Source organism: Globicephala melas, chromosome 17 (genome assembly GCF_963455315.2).
Source record: "Globicephala melas chromosome 17, mGloMel1.2, whole genome shotgun sequence".
In the NCBI taxonomy this organism is placed as follows: Eukaryota; Metazoa; Chordata; class Mammalia; order Artiodactyla; family Delphinidae; genus Globicephala; species Globicephala melas.
In genome coordinates this window covers 77,139,998-77,159,295 of record NC_083330.1, presented here as the reverse complement: position 1 = coordinate 77,159,295, position 19,298 = coordinate 77,139,998, and the positions used below count along the sequence as shown (strand labels likewise).

At 46.1% G+C, this 19,298-nt stretch overlaps 1 protein-coding gene across 22 annotated transcripts in view; it reads left to right on the top strand.

Annotated features, from left to right (window-relative positions):
* Positions 1-19,298, top strand: part of PTK2 (protein tyrosine kinase 2) — a 254,311-nt gene that overhangs the window by 165,905 nt on the left and 69,108 nt on the right. For 11 of the 22 annotated variants that reach the window (XM_060287148.2, XM_060287149.2, XM_060287147.2 and 8 more), the window contains 4 exons: positions 10,067-10,150; positions 11,108-11,125; positions 17,544-17,600; positions 18,963-18,983. In XM_060287148.2, the coding sequence (XP_060143131.1) occupies positions 10,067-10,150; positions 11,108-11,125; positions 17,544-17,600; positions 18,963-18,983 (180 nt within the window). The remainder of the gene's footprint in view (positions 1-10,066; positions 10,151-11,107; positions 11,126-17,543; positions 17,601-18,962; positions 18,984-19,298) is intronic. The other 11 variants (XM_060287150.2, XM_060287152.1, XM_060287141.1 and 8 more) reach the window with 5 other exon arrangements.

Below are 19,298 nucleotides of genomic sequence, written 5' to 3'. Positions count from 1 at the left end.
AGAGCTGACGCGCCCTGTTGTGCGCATCGTGACTCCAGCTAGTGATGAAAACACAACAGGCCTCGCAGAAGCTTCAGGTCTTGTTCCTTCCATTTCCTGGCGTCTTCAGAGGAGGTTTTTCACAGCTGCTCCTCACAGCACCTGCCGGTATCACCTCTCCCGGCCAACCCCTCCTTTCTGTGTCCGCCTTCCTTGCTTCTCCCTGGTTATCCCTTGGCTAGAAGTTCATGCTTCTGCCCCTTCTCCACAGTAGCTGCCTGATGGCTACCACCTTTACTGAATTTAAATAGGCACTTCCCTGGGCAGGAGCTCCAGGAATGACTCACAGTCCGTCAGAGAAGTTTCGGCCCCTCAGCTCAGCCCCCAGAGGCCTCCCGTGGTCTGTGCACGGCCTGCCTTGCCAGCCGTCCCCCACATTGCTCTTCAGCCAAACGAAGTCGGGCGTCCAGCCCTCCGCCCCGCCTCCTTCCCTCTGTCCTTCTGCTTGAGCTGCTCCACCGTCCGGCACGTCCTTTCCATTGTCACTTGTCAAGGGCTTCCATTCTTTAGAGTCAGTGATGCTGTTTCACACGTGACCACCGCTTTGGTGGTTCACCGAGACAGGCCAGGAAGAACTCTCCGCGTCTTGTGGATATTCCGTGACGGGCCTGACTTCCTAGATTCCTGTTGACCCTTCGTCAGCCCGCCTGTGGCTTGCTCCCTTTTGTGGAAGTGGACTCACAGTGTGCTTTATTTGTGTCTTCCACAAAGACTAGAGAAGAACATCTCAGCAGCCTGGCCAGCCAGGAGCTGTGTCTTGCACGTCGCCCATAAGTTATCAGGTTGACACCAAGAAAGCCGGTACTGTTGCTAAACCCCGGGGTTTTTCCTTACCTAGCAGCCTGGAAACCCGGCACCGCGTGGGTGTGGCACTGACACTGAGGGGAGACCACCCCCACCCCCACCCCGGACCCTGCAGAGCGCCGCGTCTGTCCCCCGCTGCAAGCTGATCTGTCTCCAGGCTGGTGGGCGGTGGCTGAGGTTCAGTCTGTGTGCCGGCCGTGACGACTTGTTTTTCTGTCAGGGTCCATCTCGTTTGGCCCCAGCAAACCCTGCAAGGTGGATACTACTCCAGTTTTACGTTTCCCGTTTTACGGTAATTCCGTCCACAGATACATCTGAGTCCCTGCTGCGTGCCAGGCACTGTTCCAGATGCTGGGGTGCGATAGTGAACAAAGCCAGGCCCTCCCCTTGTGGAGCTGGCGTTCTGTGGAGGAGACAGACGGCCGCTGAGTTAAAATAAAGCCGGCAAATGGAGAGCGAGGGGTGGGACTGTTTAAAGCTGGGGTCAAGAGGAGTCTCTCTGAGCAGGTGACTGAACGCACACAGTGCGCAACAGCGAGCGCTGAAGCAGGGACTTGGCAAACCCAGTGCCAGCCAGAGTGGCAGACAGCAGGGCAGGCGAGGTCACACACAGCTAAGAGGGGACGGGTCTCTATTAGGTTCTCAGCGTGCTGTGCACAGCATTAGGTATTATCTCGTTAATCCCTACGACGATCTCACGAGGTCTTTGTCGTCTCCCCATTTCACAGATAGGAGGAAAGAAATTCAGAAAGGGGAACACACTTGTTCAGTGTCACACAACTTGGAAATAATGGAGCTAGGATTGAACTCAGGTCATTATTGTCCTCTAGGCTATATTGCCTTTCAATAGCAATGTAAGGAAGGTTACCCCAGGTACAGATGAAGAATCACTTCGGAAGATGGAGAAAGTGGGACTTGTCTGATTCCCCTATTTACATTCATAACTGAAAAGTTCTTACCTGATCTTCAAGGCTGGCTTCAGATGCCGCCACCTCCTGGAAGCCTTCCCTGGCTACTCCAGGACTCTTCTTCCTCGGAGTTCTCTAGCCCACCATGTGTCTCACTATTGTGGATAGTCTTTAAATAGATGTAATGATTTTAGAAACCTTCTTGTCCACTAGACCCTGACCCCATCATAGGCAAAGACGTGTTTTATTTGTCGTTTATTGTCTGGGACATAGTGCTTAGTGATTGTCTTTAAATGAATTGGATGCCCGAGCAAGGTACGGGGAGGTGCTGGGCCTTGGAGGAATGCACTCCACGCGTGGAAACAGGAGGAGGAAAGGCAGGGACCCCCCCAGAGCAAGCAGTGACCTTGAGAGTTGCTGGACTCTCAGACGCTTGCTGTGAGCTGGTCACTGTGAACTGTTCTGGACGCACTCCTAGGTGGTTTTGGGTAAGGGGCATGGAGGCCAGCAAGCAGGAAGAATGGGGGTCTAGATGCCTTCAGACAGTTCTCAGCTCATGATGACGGGGTACCAGGCCCTCCTTCCAATCTCATTGTAGGAGGAAATGTAGTTATCAGATCATCTCCAGTAGGGGCACAGTTACAGTTGATGTTGAATACATGCAGAGTTTATCTCTGAAACCTAGACGAAATTTCTCTATAAAAATAAGTATAAGGTTAACAGATTTACAAAAATATCTAGCAGAATAGCGCATTTCCTTGGGCACATTTCTCTGAGGGCCTAGAGTAATTTTTTTTAGCCTCAGTGTAAGTTTTTAGGAAACGTGTAAGCACACGTTCTGGAGCTCAGTTAGAACTATAGTGGAGAGGCCGTTGCTTGTACTACAGACAAGGGGTCTGTAAGTGGTCAGAGAGAGGGGTGCCAGGATCGGGGCGGCGGGGGGGAGGCGTGCTTGAGCCACGTTCGTGTGGGTGAAGATACCCCAGGAATATAGGTATTTCTGAGGAAAATCAATGAATAAAGCTGAATTTTAAATATTTCAAAGGTTTAAACTTTGGTTTCTGTTTGGTTGGTTTTTGTGTTTCAGGGTTCTGTTTCGTTTTTTAATAACCAGGCCCTTAATCAAGCAGTAGGGCCTTAAGTGTAACAGAAACACAGGTAACGCGTGACGGCCACTGCACTGTGCACGTGGTTCTTGTCACATGTCTGGGTTGTAGTAGTGGGACGGAGATCAGAAGACGATTTTCTCTCTTGTGTGTATGTCATGACAACCAGTGCAATGACCTCTTTCTTTCATTAGAAATGTTTGGTTTGATTGTGTCTGCTGAGCCCTTCGTTGATGATCAAATGCACCACTTTGTGATGGTGCTTTTTCAGTATTTATTATAAATTTAAAAAAATGTTTTTGTACTCTATAACAGATTCTTCTGGTTTAGTTAATCATGCAACATCATTCCAGTTGTTTAAGATTACCTTTAGGTTTCTCAAGTTAGTGACTAAAAATTGTTCTAAACGAAAATAAACTTAGCAAAATAAATGTTACTTGCGTTAAGCTGCTTCATTACAAATTCTAAAGCAGTTACTTTAATTTTTTTTTTGAGATTGAAGTTTCATGTTTTATTTGTTGAAAAGAAAGAGGTCATGTCAGCTAATCAGCTTCAACATACATAAATGCAATTCCCAAGCCTCTGAGTGCAGGGTTTAAAGAAGAGATGACAAGACCAACTCGTTCACAAGTACTGAGGGAGGTTCCTTGAATGTCTGGGTAAAGTTGGGTTCTACTGAATACAGGCTAACCACCCAAGTGGCCCCACTCTGGGGGCTTACCGGCCCATTTAGGATGGGTCCAATAGACTGATTTTGGAATATTTTACTCTAAGAGTCAGGATAGTTTAATTGCATTTATTTAAGCATTCTGTTTGTACAGTGAAAATGGGAAGTAACTCTTTCTAGGGAAAACTGCATTTCTGTTATCAAGCAGTTTCTTTATATATGCAAAAGTAGTTTGTAAACTGTGAAGTTCTATAAAATGTAAAGTGGTATATGTATAGTCCATAATAATTATTTGCATTTCCCCCCTTTTTTTCTCACAGTCTCTGAAACACTAGGTCTGTTATTCATTCATTGCCCTGCCACTGCTTTGTAAATATAAGTACTGATAGTTGTTTACATGTGAACGAGGCTCAGAGATTATGCCAGGCATGTTCACAAGCACTGACTTGTTTGAACCTCGGGACAGCTTCCTCATGTTTCCACTTTATAGATGGGCTGAGGTGACGAGGCCTGGCTCACGTAGCTAGCAGTGGCCGAGAGCCTGATGGAAACCCAGATCTGGGCTCCAGACCCATCGCCTTTCCATTAGACCACACTGAGTCATTGGAAAGCTTGAGATGTTCGTGTGTAGAAGTAGTTTTGGCAGAGTCTGAGTCTGATTTCAGGGTAGTTTTCTCCCATTTATCAGGAATAGCATAGTCCTGACTCATTTCTGACTGTTCTGTAGGAATCCACAAGTCCGCCCTGTATTTAAGTTAGAAAGAGTTTCTCTTGTCTGGTTTACATCCTAGTTTCACTTTTGATAATGCTGATTTAGAAGGTAGTCTCTGTCTGCGCTGAAAGCTTGATTTAAACGAAAGCTTTTAGAGATTTTTTTTAAGTGCCCTAATAGAGTATTGTCGCCTAGTACATGTGGAGTTAATTTTTGTAAATTATATGCTTTATGAAGTGATTTAATCAAATTAATGCTGCTGGTGATTTTTACGTGCACCGAGTCGTACGTATTGGGGGTTTGACATGTTCATAGTACCTGGCTTACTGGAAATTCTTTTAATTCCATCAGCCACGACTAGCGTTCTGTAGTCAGTCTGGCGTTAGGAGAGACGTTCAGCCGTCTCTGACCAGGTAGGGGCAGGGCGGTTGATCGTGTTGCACGTGAACAAGGAAGTGTTCATGAAAGTGTTCATGAAAGTGATCATGAAAATACACCATCACCACCACCCCACCCCCACCCCCGCCGTGCTACTTCCTTCATCCTAGCCCCCCTTCTCGCACCGTTGTCACAGCATCTGAACTCTCTTTGCCTCTTTGGAGATTTGAGGGTGCTCCTTGATGATGTCCCTCACCTCTCTGGCTCCTAAGGGAGTTGAGAAGAATACTCTGGAGTCACATGGGCGCTGAAGCATCTACGTCATGTGTTGTAGAATAACACCCAAGAAGGACCCGGAGCCAGATGGCTTCCTGTTCCTCACCCTGGAATTGGACTGAACCTCTCAGCTGCAAGCCTGGAGACAGGCAGACACTTGTAGGACCCCCGGGGGGAGTAGCCTGAGACACTTGCAGATGAAAAAGAGCCCGAGTGAGATTGGAGCAGTCATGAGCACAACAGAAATTTAAAGAGGATATTTACTTCTGGAAACGCTTTCCAGGCCACATGGATCCGTCCTCTTAGTCCTGTGAACTTGGCGTCCAGACTAGAGCGTGACCACCCCCTCCTAATAGCCTCCGCATAGCAAGGGACAGCGCGGCGCTTCCCTCACTAGAGCACTTTGAGCAAGGGTGCATTTTTGTCTGTATGAAAGTGTGCTTCACAATGGCCAGTGTTTGGGTTTATTTAGCTGATGAACCATCTTAATCCTCTTGCTAAACTTATTAACACATTAATAAATAAACTTTAATAATCTTCTTAAAACTTATTACTACAAGAAGCCCAAGTATCGTCTTGTTAAACATAAAAACAGATATTGCTAACATCTGAAGACCCAGTTTTCTTTTTTCCCCCTTCACAGAGAAAAATTTTAAAGGAAGGCTTGAAACTTTTAAAATATAAATTCTGGAATTTGACCTCACGGGTTTCTAGTAGCATGTCATGGCTTCATCATGTTGTGGAATTTGTTAAAATCAAACTGCATGAGTCAAGATAAAAGGCATTTGATATTTTTACAAGCAAGAGGCCATGCGAATGGGTGGATATCGTCATGCTTTTGAATTCTTAGCTTTTTAACTCTTCGTCATGGGAGGCTCCAGACGCACACAGAAGCAGAGAGAGGGTAGCGATCTTCCAGGCTCATCACCCAGGTTCAGCAGCTGAAAACCTGCCACACCTCACCTCTGTCCCCAGCCACACAGACACACACTCCCCACAGATGGTCTCAAGCACCTTGAAGGCATGTTCCTCTGTAAACATTTCTAAAAGATAAAGACTTTTTAAAAACAACATTACTACACTGTAAGAACGTTCTCAGTAATTCCTTAATACCAGCTGTCCGGTCAGTGCTCGGATTCCCTGGTTAAGGCATTTTCACACTTGGTGTCGTCCAGTCTGGGGTCAGACAAGCAGGGCTGGGTGAACTTGGCTGTGTCTCCTGTCTCCTCCTGTCTCTGTGCACTGCCGCCCCCCTTCTTTTTTTCTTGATCTCAGTTTATCTGTTGAGGAAATCGTGTCCTGTACGCTGTGCCCCACACTCGGCCTGGCCAAGTGCCGCTCCGTGCTGCTGTGTTGAGCGGGTCCCCCTCCAGCCCCTGTATTCCTGACTTACCTACAGCCTGGTCGTTAGGATTGAGAGGAGTTTGGTCGGATTCGGACTCAAAGATTTTGTTTTTACGAGCCCACGTGTAGGTGCTGTGTGACACCTGGCTGCTGTCTCGGTGACGTTAAGCCAATCCGTAGGTTCAGAGAGTCTGTGTTTCACCTCGTGGCTTTGGAGCTACTGATGTTTGTGCAGGAATTTTATTCGGGGCCACAGCATGGCCACGGGTGCATTCATGTCATCTTCGTTTATTTCGCTGTTATACTTCTTTTTTTTTTTGGCTGCGTTGGGTCTTTGTTGCTGCGCACGGGCTTTCTCTAGTTGCGGCGAGCAGGGGCTACTCTTCGTTGTGGTGCGCGGGCTTCTCTTTGCGGTGGCTTCTCTTGTTGCAGAGCACAGGCTCTAGGCGCGCGGGCTTCCGTAGTTGTGGCTTGTGGGCTCGGTAGTTGTGGCTCGCAGGCTCCAGAGCACAGGCCCGGTAGTTGTGGCGCACAGGCTTAGTTGCTCCACGGCATGTGGGATCTTCCCAGACCAGGGCTCGAACCCGTGTCCCCTGCATTGCCGGGTGGATTCTTCACCACTGCGCCACCAGGGAAGCCCTGCTGTTACACTTCTAAAGACAGCCTCCGCTCATCAGCTGTTCAGTTGCCCTGAGAAATGGGTGACTGAGAAGTACGTTTGCCATGCCCTCCCCCTCCCTCTGTTCCCGCCAGACCTCCCTGCTGCTCCTTGGCCAGTGCCCCAGGCTCACCTCTGCTCTGGAAAGCTTTTAGCAAACGACTCCTTCCATATTTAGAGGTGCAGCCCTACAGGAAAGCACTCCCTGTCCTGCGTCTGCTCTGAGTTTGTTCTCCATGGCACTTACATGTTGATGTACCACACGGTTGACTCACTTAATCATCTTTTCCCCAACCCAGAATGTAAGCTCGACAAGGGAAGAATGGGGGGGGGGGGCTGTTTCAGTGCTGTAGCCCCAGCACGTACACAGTGTGCTGTTAGCTCATGGTAGGTGTTTACAAACATAATTAAAGTAGTCATCTTGGATAAAATAAAGGGAGGGCCCTAACACTCCTTTTCATGGTGTGGACAATATTCTTGTTATTACTCAAAAAAAGTTATGCTATAGTTTTTAAAAAGTATTTGCTTTTTAAGTTAATATGAAGAATAGTCATTACCTTAGTTTAGAAATAAGATAAAAAATTGAAAGGTAGGAATAGCTTTGCGCTTTTGGAGTGGTTGTCCTGTGCCGGGTGCCCTGGGAGTTCATGGAATCCTCTCTGCATCTCTTTACTTGAGGAAGCTTCTCTTACTGCCTCATTTTACAAATAGGACAACAGAAACAGAAGTTGGGTAACTTTTCTAATGTCATGGGGTGAGTAGTGGAGCCAGAATCTGAATCCAAATAGAGATTTTTGTATATTTTATTTTTCCATAATTTCACACATAGAGGATGGTTGTAAGAATAGTAAAGTGAAGTCTCATATGTTCTTTACTCAAATTCACTATGTCTCTATTTTGGCCCACTTGCTTTCTCCTTCCCTCTACTTTTTTTTTTTCTTTTTTAAAATTGAAGTATAGTAGATTTACAATATTGTGTTAGTTTCGGGTGTAAAACAAAGTGATTCAGGGTTTTTTTTGCAGATTATTTTCCATTATGGGTTATTACAAAAAGCGAGTATAATTGCTGTGCTATACAGTAGGTCCTTGTGGCTTATCTATTTTATATGTAGCAGTGTGTATCTGGGCATCCTGTACTCCGAACTTACCTCCCCACATCCCCCTCTGATAATCATAACTTTGTTTTCTGTGTCTGAGTCTATTTGTTTTGTAAGTAGATTCATTTGTATTATTTTTTAGATCCCACATATAAGTGATATCATACAATATTTGTCTTTCTCTGTCTGACTTGCTTCGTGTAGTATGATAATCTCTAGGTCCATCCATGGTGCCGCAAATGGCATTATTTCATTCTTTTTTATGGTTGAGTAATATTCCATTGTATATATATGTACCACATCTTCTTTATCCATTTCTCTGTCGATGGACATTTGGGTTGATTCCATGTCTTGGCTATTGTAAATAGTGCTGCTGTGAACATTGGGGTACGTGTCTCTTTTCGAATTAGAGTTTTCTCCAGATATATGCCCAGGAGTGGGATTGCTGGATCATATGGTGGTTCTGTATTTTATTTTTGTAAGGAATCTCCACACTGTTCTCCATAGTGGCTGTATCAATTTACATTCCCACCAGCAGTGTAGGGGGAGGGTTCCTTTTTCTCCACACCTTCTCCAGCGTTTAGTATTTATAGACTTTTTGGTGATGGCCATTCTAGCCAGCGTGAGGTAATATACCTCACTGTAGTTTTGAATTTCTCTACTAATTAGCAATGTTGAGCATCTTTTCATGTGCCTGTTGGCCATTTGTGTGTCGTCGTCTTCTTTTTTTTTTTTGAAACATTTGAAAGCAAGTTGCAGACATGGTATGCCCCTTTACTTATAAATGTTTCAGTGTGCATTTCCTAAGACCAAGGACATCCTCTTACACAGTCACAGTGTCTTTACCAAAACCAGGGAATTTGACTCTGATAGAATGCTCTTATCTTATCCACAGTCCGTGTTCTTGTTTCATCTCAATGACCCCTATAGCTGTTGCCCCTCCACCCCATCCGGAATTCCATCCCGCCTGGCACAGGGCACTGTTCTCGTGTTCTTAACCGATAAAACACAGGGAGCTGCCCTCTGGAGTCATCACACAGGAAATTGAGTGTGTGCTAAGGGGGGAAGATGGAACAGTGCACATTGTTGGGATAACAGCACACCCCGTGGGAGCGTGGCCACGTTGTCTGTTTCAGTTCTTCTCATTTCTGTTCCTAACTGATGGCCGTAAGTTGTTGCCGTCTTCATCCTGACCCTGCTCTCCCTGGGCCCACACCTGGAATCCTTACCTTTCTTGATGGGACCCTGTGGATCTGCAGTTAAGTTGTGCATGCCCACTGCATCTTTTCTGTCACATGGTGTCACCGCTGCATTTTAAAGGGCTGTACATCCCTTGTTTTGACTCTAGTTTGACTTGTCTGCTCTTGCCCTTAGCGTACTGCAGTTGTTTCTTGTCTGTTCTACTGTCCTGGGTGCTTGTTCATCCAGCAAGTGCCTTATACAGAGAGAGTTGACTTTCAAGTGAGTTTGCAGCACATGAATGAGAGTGAATGAACAAAGGATGCTGGTAGGCGGGGGAGGGGCTTTGCAACCTATGTATTCAGATGTCCTTATGTTTTTTATGTTAAGGCAGTTTACTTAAGGTGTACACTTAAGGTCTGTGTCTTTGCTGATGATTTGGGGGAAAGTGCTTATAAAGCTCTTTCACAAATCAGGATCTGCTAGTTTTCTGCAATTTTTTTCTTTGTGGTTGAATGTTAGATGTTCACAAGAATCTTGAATTATCTATTGGTCTTTGTTGTTTGTCTCATTTCATTTTGTTTCAGTTTTGTGATTTGTAAAGGTATCTGTACCTTTACTTGGCTGGCTTTGTAAAGGCTTAGCTGGCTGACTCTCTTTATGTCTTGCTAAAACTTTCTGTGTCTAGTGCTAATCTTTCCTAAGAGGGAAAATTGCATTTTAAAATATTAATATGTTTCTTAAAACTCAGTTATATTAAGAAATCAAGTGTGCCAGTAGTCACATAAAAGCATTGCAATTTTGTATTTGTTTTTATTGATATGCCTTAAAATATAAGTTTGCTCTTGTATTAAAATGTGTTTGTTTTTCTCTTTCCTCCTCCTGCCTCTTTATAAAGGAGTCAGTCACTGCCAACATAAAGTTAAGAAAGCTAGGCGCTTTCTCCCTTTGGTCTTCTGTTCCCACGAACCTCCTTCTGCGGGTACTGCACTCATCTTTGCACAGACTCTTACTAACCACAGCGCCCCAGGCAGCAGCCTAACCAGATGCTTGTAGATTACCCTGAGCGGGAGTGCCTGTCCTGGGGGTCCGTGAGTGCTGTCCACTGCCGGCAGCGGTGCTGTGGGCCGCTCTCCTCGTGGAAGACTGTTGCCCGTTTGCTGGTTTTTAAATGCGTGAGAGGGCTAGAAGTCGCTTCCTGGCTTCCCCTGTGGGATCTTAGTGTTTTACCAAAGGGGCCAGCAGGTACCTTTGCCTCGTGGGTTTCCTGACCTGGCATGAGATTAATGGAGAAGGATGGTCCAAGTGAGCCCCAGGGGTCTGCCTTTCCTGCCTCGGGGGCAGATACTCAGGGTGCTGCAGAGCAGAGGCCAAGGGGGGGAGTTTTCCAGCAAAGGGAAGATTATCTGTAACAATTGGAAGAGTCACTTCTACAAACACTGTATAATTGTAAGTGGAAGCTCGCCGCAGAGCCTCGGGTGCTGTACTCCTTGAGCTTCTTTGGAGAGGCTGGAATCCTGCGGAGGCTTGCTGAGGGCTGTTCCCTGCTTATTGTGTGGGGTACACGTCAATGACCCATAGTTTTCATTTCCAAGAGGATACAAATTCCTTTCGAGGCAAGTAGAGTCATTTTTTAACATTTAACTGTGAGGAGCAATCCAATCAGTTTTGCTTAATGCGGCAGAAACGCACTTAAACTGCTATTTACTTGGGGTGACGTGTGGACCGCTGAAAACTCGCATTAATGCCCTTAAGCAAACATGCTAACTCCTATGATCTTCTTTTATCTTTTGAATTAGACTGGGGGGGTAATTTTTGTGTTTTCCTTACACTTTGATTTGCTTGTCATTTTAATAGCGTTTTCCCTCTCTCCCCCCCTCCCCTCTCCCTCCCCCCTCTCTCTCCTCCCCCTTTCTTTGCATGCCACCCGGATCTGCAGATGAAATTAGTGGGGACGGTAATATTTATTTTCATGTTTGTGTTACTAATATAATTATTTATGGATATAGATATCATTCAGTATTTAATGAAAGGCAAAATGTGGCTTTGATCCAACAAAACAAGTATGAAGAAACCGTGGTGTGAGTCAGTGATCTCTTCAGAATTATGTAGGGCTTTGACATGGGAAGGGTAACTGTCAGTTTCTTTACCACATCTCAGTAGTAAATTCAAGTCGTATCTATTCATAGCGAATTCTAGAGGTGAAGAAAAGTTGTCGAAATGGTATCATTCAGCAGTAAATGGGAGAAATTTGCACACTCCTCCACACATACGTAATAGTCATTTTTAGTTTGGAAGTGAGGTAGTGGAAAGGAAAGAAAGAAAAGTGATGTTTGAGAGTCAAACAGCCTGAAATAATTAGAGAACTACCAGCAGGAGTGATGATGAGTATTTCTCAGGCAGCTGAGGTTGTCACTCTCATAAACCAGAAATTTAGAAGCACGTGTAGTGTCTTGTTTTCCATTTCCTTTGTGTACTGCCTGCACGAAGCTTTGTGCTCTTACGATACGGAGTGAGGTTTATAAACTAAAATTAAAGGAGGTTGCATTTTTCCTCACGATTAAATGAAATAACGCTTTCACTGAAGAGTCCGTCTGTGCTTGCGTGTGTGTCTGGTCGACGACTTGAGCACCATATGAGCAAAGTGCTTGCAGTCAGACGTCTGGACTAAACGTGACTTGGAAGGCGCCTTGCCTCCTGGGACTTCCAGCTCCAAGCCTCGTTCCCAGGCCGACTCCTTGGTGGTTACTGGGTGGGCGCCCCCGATGTGCGTGCGTGTCCTTCACCAGCGAGTCTCCCAGCAGGGGTTCAGAACATGATTGGTGTTCTCCTCGCTGTCGTGAGGGTGAGGACACGGGTGACCAGTCCAGGGCTGCTGGGTGAGTGGTCAGGTCCCAGGCTCCAGCCTCGCCCCGTCCCGTCACCAGCTGGCCAGTTGGGTGACCTTGAGCAAAGCACTTCATCTCTGGAGTCTTCATCTGTAACAGGCCTTGATGTTTGTCGTGCGGACTACTGTGAAAGCATAAAAATGTCAACAAACGTGTATTAACGAGTGGTTATTAGCACATTATTTATCTAAAGAAAACATCGTGCCTTTTCCCCACATTTGAATTAGGGTGAGTAGTATTATCCCCATTTTACAGGTGAATAAGCTGAGACTTCCACAAACTAAGGCCTGTGGGCCAAATACGGCTCACCTCTGTTTTTGTATTGCTCCTGGAACTAAGAACCGTTATTACAGTTCTTAATGGTTGGGGGTACAATCAAAGAATAGTACCTGGCATCAAAACTATGTGAAATTCAAATTTCTGTGTCCATCAGTAAAGTTTTGCTGGAACATAGTGACACGTTCACTCATGACGTGTCTGCCCACCCCTGCAATCTCAACAGCAGAGTTAAGTGGTTGCAGTGGAGACTTTGTGAGCCGTGAAGTCTAAGATACGTACTGTCAGACCTTTTGCAGAAAAAGCTGACCGACCCCGGTGCAGGTCACAGAGCACAGCGGAGCCCTTCCTGGCTTCCTGAAAGCCCTCCTGCCCCTGGCCCCCACAAGCTGGTCGCCACCTCCAGGGCTCACGGCAGGGTCACGTGTGCAGGTGTGGTGAGAAGCTGTGCTGTTGCTTGGTCCCACTGAATTGCTGAGCAATCCCGTGACTGTGCATGTGTTGCCCTGGGGGTGGTGCCTCATCAGGCCTCCTGAGGGCAGCAGGGCGCCGACCAGAGGCTGTCGTCAGAGCACTTGGTGTCAGGCCCCGAAGGGCAGGTGGAGGAGGTGGAGAGGGAATCACCTGGCCCCCCTCTTCCCCGCGGGGAGGGGTTGGCTCCTGAGAGCTTTGTGGTCCTGCAGGCTCCGGTGCACTTCCTTTTGTTTACAGCCGAGCGTCCACTGCTCTGTCCCTCTCCAGCTCGAAACTGACCCCTTCACGGTGACTCCGGAGGCTTCAGGCTCTTTGCGTGACGGAGCGTGACAGGCGTGTGTCACTGGTTTCAGTAGTGACTTCACTAGGCCTCTTTTCCTTTGTTTTAAAAGGAGAACTTTGTACCTTTCTCTCCTAATTTCTGAGCTGTCGGTTTCTGCCCTTTTAACGTGTCTTCCCCTCATTTTTATTTTACCACGTATTGTGATACCAAACCTTTCAAATTACAGTGTTATCCAAGGTTTCAGAAGTTCTGTCCATTTTTCAAAATGTTTACTTTGAAATATTTGACTCATGGTCCTAGAATTGTCTCCCAAGTGCACAGACCCAGTTAAGCCTTCCAGGGATGCCCATGTTGGGGGTGAAGTCCCAGAACATCCTTAGGGGAACACTCCGAGGTTTCGAAGCATCAGGTATCTGGTCTCACAAATAAAAGTCCCCAGAAACGTATTGGGAGATAGTAAAGAACGAAGCCCAGAACACGGCGGCCCAGGAGCTCTGCTGGAGCGCTGAGTGGCTGGGGACTGTGAGAAACTCAGGGTGCCTCTGGGTCCCCCAGCTTCCTGCCTGGGAAACGGGGATGATGATAACAGTACCACCATGTACAATGCCCCTGAGGATTAAATGACGATATGTGTAGTTGTTTGTGACGGTGTCTGGCGTTAGGGCGAGTGCTCCGTTAGCTGTCGTCCTGGTCAAGTGGAGAGTGCAGAGCTGCTTTCCTGTATTTGTGACGAGATCTTTGAACCTGTTTCCTTTTCCTTTATATTTTCCTTCTTTTATGTCATTATTTTGGGGGCCAGGTGGTTTCAGGGTGGACTCCAGTTTTTCAGGGGCCCTTGAGTATGTAAAAGTACCTTTCATCTCAGTGTCATACTATCCCATAATCCTAAAAACCAGGAAGGAAAAAGGGAAGATAGAACCAAATGAGTATCAAGAATTCTTAGAGAAATATGCCGAGTATCCCCACTTGGAAAGCCCTATATAGAAGGTTACGGTAAAACCTTTGTAGGTCCACGTGCCTTCAACAGTGTTGACCTTTCTGCATAAGAACCAACTCAAGGAGAACACAGCAGCAAAAGTTCACGTGACGTCACGGTACCCATAGCCACACCCACGTGTCGTCATGAGTAATGCCCAGGAAGCTTGGATAATCCCCAAAGTTTTTTTGTAGAATTCACACAGCACTAAAGAAAAAAACTGCAGGCTTTCTCTTGTGATTGTGTGAATTAATGCAAGTGCATGCAACTTGGTTTTTCCCACGTCACTTTTGTGTGTTAGCCTCTGACACATGAGCCATTTTATTCTTACTCCTTGAAGCCGGTTCAGAGTCGGTATCCCTGCTGAGAGTTTTATAAGAAGAGGCCGTCTGGGAAGCGCTTACAGTCCCACCAGGAAGGCTCCTTCCAGAGGCCTCAGAAGGAGGGAACCAAGGAGCCTCCCACCTGTTTGTCACCTGTGCTGTGCAGGGCTGCACCACAACTTCACGTGCATCTCTGTAATCCTCAAGACGGCCCCACCAGGTAGCCGTGCTCGCACTGGGCACGTGAGGGCACAGCTGAAGCGCAGACAGGTTCAGCGGCTCCTGGGGTGGAGCAGCGCCCAGACATGCAGCTGTGGCTGGCCTGGCTTCCTCGCCTCTGGGTCACGGGGAGCGCCGTCCCCTCCTGCACTGTTGAAGGGCACTCCTCCCTTTCGTTCAGGAAGTGCTTACTGGGTGCCTCCCGGGCCGGCCGGCCCTGGGTTGGAAGCTGAGAACACAGCAGTAAACAAGGTACATACAGCAGGGCCCACTGCCCTGGGGGCTCTGCTCTGGATGGGGGTACACGGTTGACGAGGAACCAGAGGACCGCCAGAGGGTTGGTAGTGATGGGCCCTGAGCAAAACATGTCAGGCAACGTGATCGAGAGTGATGGGGGTGAGGATGGGTCTCTGAACAGGTGACACTCAGGTGGCAGATACCATTACCCACAGAGACGGAGGGACAGGCGGTCAGTGACCCCAACAGCCTTGGGAAACTTTGGTGCCCGCAGAGTCGATGGATCCCCGATATCTCCTTAGTAGAGCTGAGAGCCAAGTGCAGGGGGTGTTGAAGATTCCGGAGCAAATCTGGTAGCAGGGCGGCAGAGGCAAGAGATCTGGGCAGTTTCACTGCCAGAATCCGGCCCCTCAGGGTCAGCTAATGTGTTTGGCCTCTACGGGTGTGTGCTTTGTGTGAAAGGGGGCAGCAATGGTGGGTCTGTGGTTGCAGGAAATTGAGCCTTAGTTGCATGTGCTCTGAGGGAGGGGCGTGAGGGGAGCTTGTCCGACTGCAGACAGAGTGAGTGGCTGAGTGTCCGTCTGTGGGGCCTTAGCCCCGGCACATTCCCCCGCTTAGCCCTTTCCTTGCCTCTGCCTTAACACCACCTCCATCCCCAAATTGCATCTCACCTTACACAAAAGCAAGGCTCCCGGCCTAGGAACCATCACTCACTCTTCCTGGTAGTCACTGGGAACAGGATAGGAGGGAGAAATTTAGGAATAAAGAATGTAAGGTTTGGGGTAGATTAAATAATTTTTTTCTTTAATCCTCAAAGTAGTATTACCTATAAACATGTAAGAATAATATAAATTATCCACCTGGCATACAGGACTCACAAATAGGTAACATTTGCTAAATCTCTAAAGGAGAACCGATTTATTGACTTTACATTCTGCCAGTCGAATTTGTTTTTACTTTAATCACTTTTAATGATGATTACGAATTAAGAAATGAATTCTTGGGCTTCCCTGGTGGCTCAGTGGTTGAGAATCCACCTGCCAATGCAGGGGACACGGGTTCGAGCTGTGGTCCAGGAAGATCCCACATGCCGCAGAGCAACTAAGCCTGTGCGCCACAACTACTGAGCCTGTGCTCTAGAGCCTGCAGGCCACAACTGCTGAAGCCCGCGCACGTAGAGCCCATGCTCCGCAACAAGAGAAGCCACTGCAGTGAGAAGCCCGTGCACCGCAATGAAGAGTAGCCCCCGCTCGCCGCGGCTAGAGAAAGCCCGTGCGCAGCAGCGAAGACCCAACGCAGCCAAAACTAAATAAATAAATTTTTTAAAAAAAGAAGAAGAGGGCTTCCCTGGTGGCGCAGTGGTTGAGAGTCCGCCTGCCGATGCAGGGGACACGGGTTCGTGCCCCGGTCTGGGAGGATCCCACACGCCGCGGAGGGGCTGGGCCCGTGAGCCATGGCCGCTGAGCCTGCGCGTCCGGAGCCTGCGCTGCGCAACGGGAGAGGCCACAACAGTGAGAGGCCCGCGTACCGCAAAAAAATAAAGAGAAGAAAGCAAGAAATGAATTCTTCCAGTTGCTTTTAGATTGGGTCTCAGTCGTTACCGTAGCAGTATGTAGAACAGTTGATATCTAGAGACCGTAGACTATATGTAGTCTCTATTTTCTTTGGTTTCTATAATTTTAATATCTGAATGGAGTAATAATGGCAGCACAGAAGAAAGAACTTTTAGTTCTTTAGCTTTTAGTTTCTCTGGGGTTAAATTTTGAAAACGATCTCTCTTCAGATGATAATTCAGGAAGTACTGCCCCTCCTTTCCTGGCCCATCAGCCTAAACCCTTGTGCATAGAGCTACTAAAGGTTTTCCTCTTTCCAGAAAGAGGAAGACAGACAAGAGCTGAGTGATTTTTCAGTGTAATTGTTATCCAAGTGAGTGGGTGTTTTCTACAAAAGGGGTTTTCCCCCCACTAATGTGGTGGTGGGTCTTTAAGTTGCTGCATTACTGAAAGGAATTAGTGGAAACATTGGAACTCCTTGACATTACGTCTGAAAAGAACTCGTTTCAATGTGCTGTTTGTTCTGATTTTATTCTCTTTGGCACATCTTTTACCCTTTTGACATTAATGCATACTGTTTAAATATCTGAGTGAAAAGTTACAGGAGAGAAATTCCTGGGTTGCTTTCACTCTGAACAAATGAAGTAAGTTAGCCCAGTTAATCTCCTCAAAAGTCAGCCTGCCGTTTTGTTTTCGAAAGGAGAACATCCAGACTGTGCTGTGGAGTCTAACTATGAATGAAATCTAAGTTGTGTTCTGGAGGTACCGGTCTTGTTTGGAGAAATCCTGGTAGACAGCGGTGTGGTTTTAAACGTGTATTTGGTGTAGTTGAGGGGGAGCTTGGCAGTCAGTACCGCTTGGTGGGTTTGAATCGAGCAAACAGTTGTTTCATGTCTTTCTGTTTTCCACAAGGGCTTTCTCTGTTAGTCTCTTTGCTCTCTGAGGAACAGGTCTGTGTATTATGACATGTTGGACCATGGTGTCACTTTTATTTCCATAAATGACTCATGTGTGAGCAAAAATGGAGTAATAGTGTTTTAAGAATAATGTCAGCATGGTAGGGGGTTTAGGCAGATCATTTTGCCTTTTCGAGTTATATTAAAGGCCAGGGGGTTGAATATTTCACCTCTGTTTCCTTTCCTACAGAAACAGATGACTATGCTGAGATTATCGACGAGGAAGATACCTACACCATGCCCTCGAGTGAGTAGACTTTTAAATATCTCGTGTTTAAACGGTTTAGGTATTTATTGTCCTTTTAGAACTACTTTTAAGACCTTATTGAGTTAGTAACAGAAATATTCTTTTCAGCCTTTAGAATTCTGTATTGTATGTGCCCACTGCCAGGTCAGAAGCCTGAAACTCAAATATCTATAATAAGTCAGTTCACTTATGGGGTTTTTGTAATCTTGTTTTCTGGCTCTATGATAATATAACCTTTAATGATTAGAGCATTCCCTCTCTGTAGGAAATTAGTATTTGAAGTTAAATATGTATACTCACACATACATACAGCTCTTTGAATACACACATTTAATGAATTGCATTTCCCCTTTGAACTTTCATTTTTTTATTGCCCTTGACTAAGCAATTACAAAGAGCAGCCCGCGTCCAGTCCGTCCAGCTCCGAGTTGGAGGTGTGGGGAGAGAAGGGCTCTTCACTGACCACCCCCCACAGCAGCCTAGCAGTGTCACCCTCTGCTTCTCTCCGCTGTGCGGCTTGCTGGTGAAGAGAGTCTGGGAGCCCCAGCCCTTGTGGTGGGGTGTATATAGTCACAGCTCTTGAGTTGGAGACAACCTTGGAATTTCACTCAGGTTAAAAAAAAAAGTTAACCCTACCTCTTAAAGAGGCCCAATTAAGAGTCCACCTTACAGCCTCAGAGGCCTGATAATTCAACATCTGATGTCCTGGTTTCAGTAGAGCTCCATGTATTTGGAAAATAAATGTTTCAGGTGCTTTACCCTGTTGTGTAAATATTTTAAAAGTGGTTCTCAATAGATTTACCATATACACTGAGGAGAGTTACCAAAATAAAGAGAAACAGCCCAGCCCTGTCAGGCAAACATTATCCTGGGTGGACCTCTCCTTTCAAGAGCTCCCAGGTTAGTGATTTGAAACAGAGGCAAGAGCTGAAAAACTTAAATGTGTTTACTTTGACTTGCAGTAGCAATTTGGAAAAATGTTTAAATTTAGGTTTAAAGTTTTGGTTAGCCAGTTAGCCATTTGTACATTCCTGCAGAGTATCCACATTTTTATTCGTATATTTTCATAGTTGAGTGGTAAATGTCCAACATGGCTAACTTTTATCCAAACTCCACAAATACGGTTATCATGTAGGAATTTATGGGATAGAAACGTAAAGCATTGTGTATCACACTGAGTTAACTTGAGGATGTTACTTGCGTTTGGTGTTTGGTCCTCTTTTTTGACCCGTGTTGATAGTCAAAATATTTAAGAAAGTAAATATTGGAACGTACTCTCCGAGTTTGTTGTTGTTAACCTAATTGCTATTAGTTATTTCTAAGCAAGGTCTTCAATTTTTTTCTCTCTTAATTGCAATACAGAAAGCTATGGAATAGATGAAGGTAACAGGATTCCTTTAAAATAACTGCATTTGCTTGCAATTGCAACCGATGGAATGATAACGGGATGTTTCAGTTTTCAGTTAACTTTTATTTAAAAATTTTTTCATTGGTTTACTCATGCTGTTAAATCAATGGAACTACTAGCTAAAGTGATTTTAAAGAGGAAAATAACCTTCTAAAATTTGGGTTGAATTTTCTGTATGATTTATAATTTGACAAATTAGAAGAAATCAAAATACCAAGCAGTTAATTGGGTTAGAATCATCCACTAGGTTCCTAGTGGGTATTTTCTTTCCATGTGTCTCAACAGCCTGC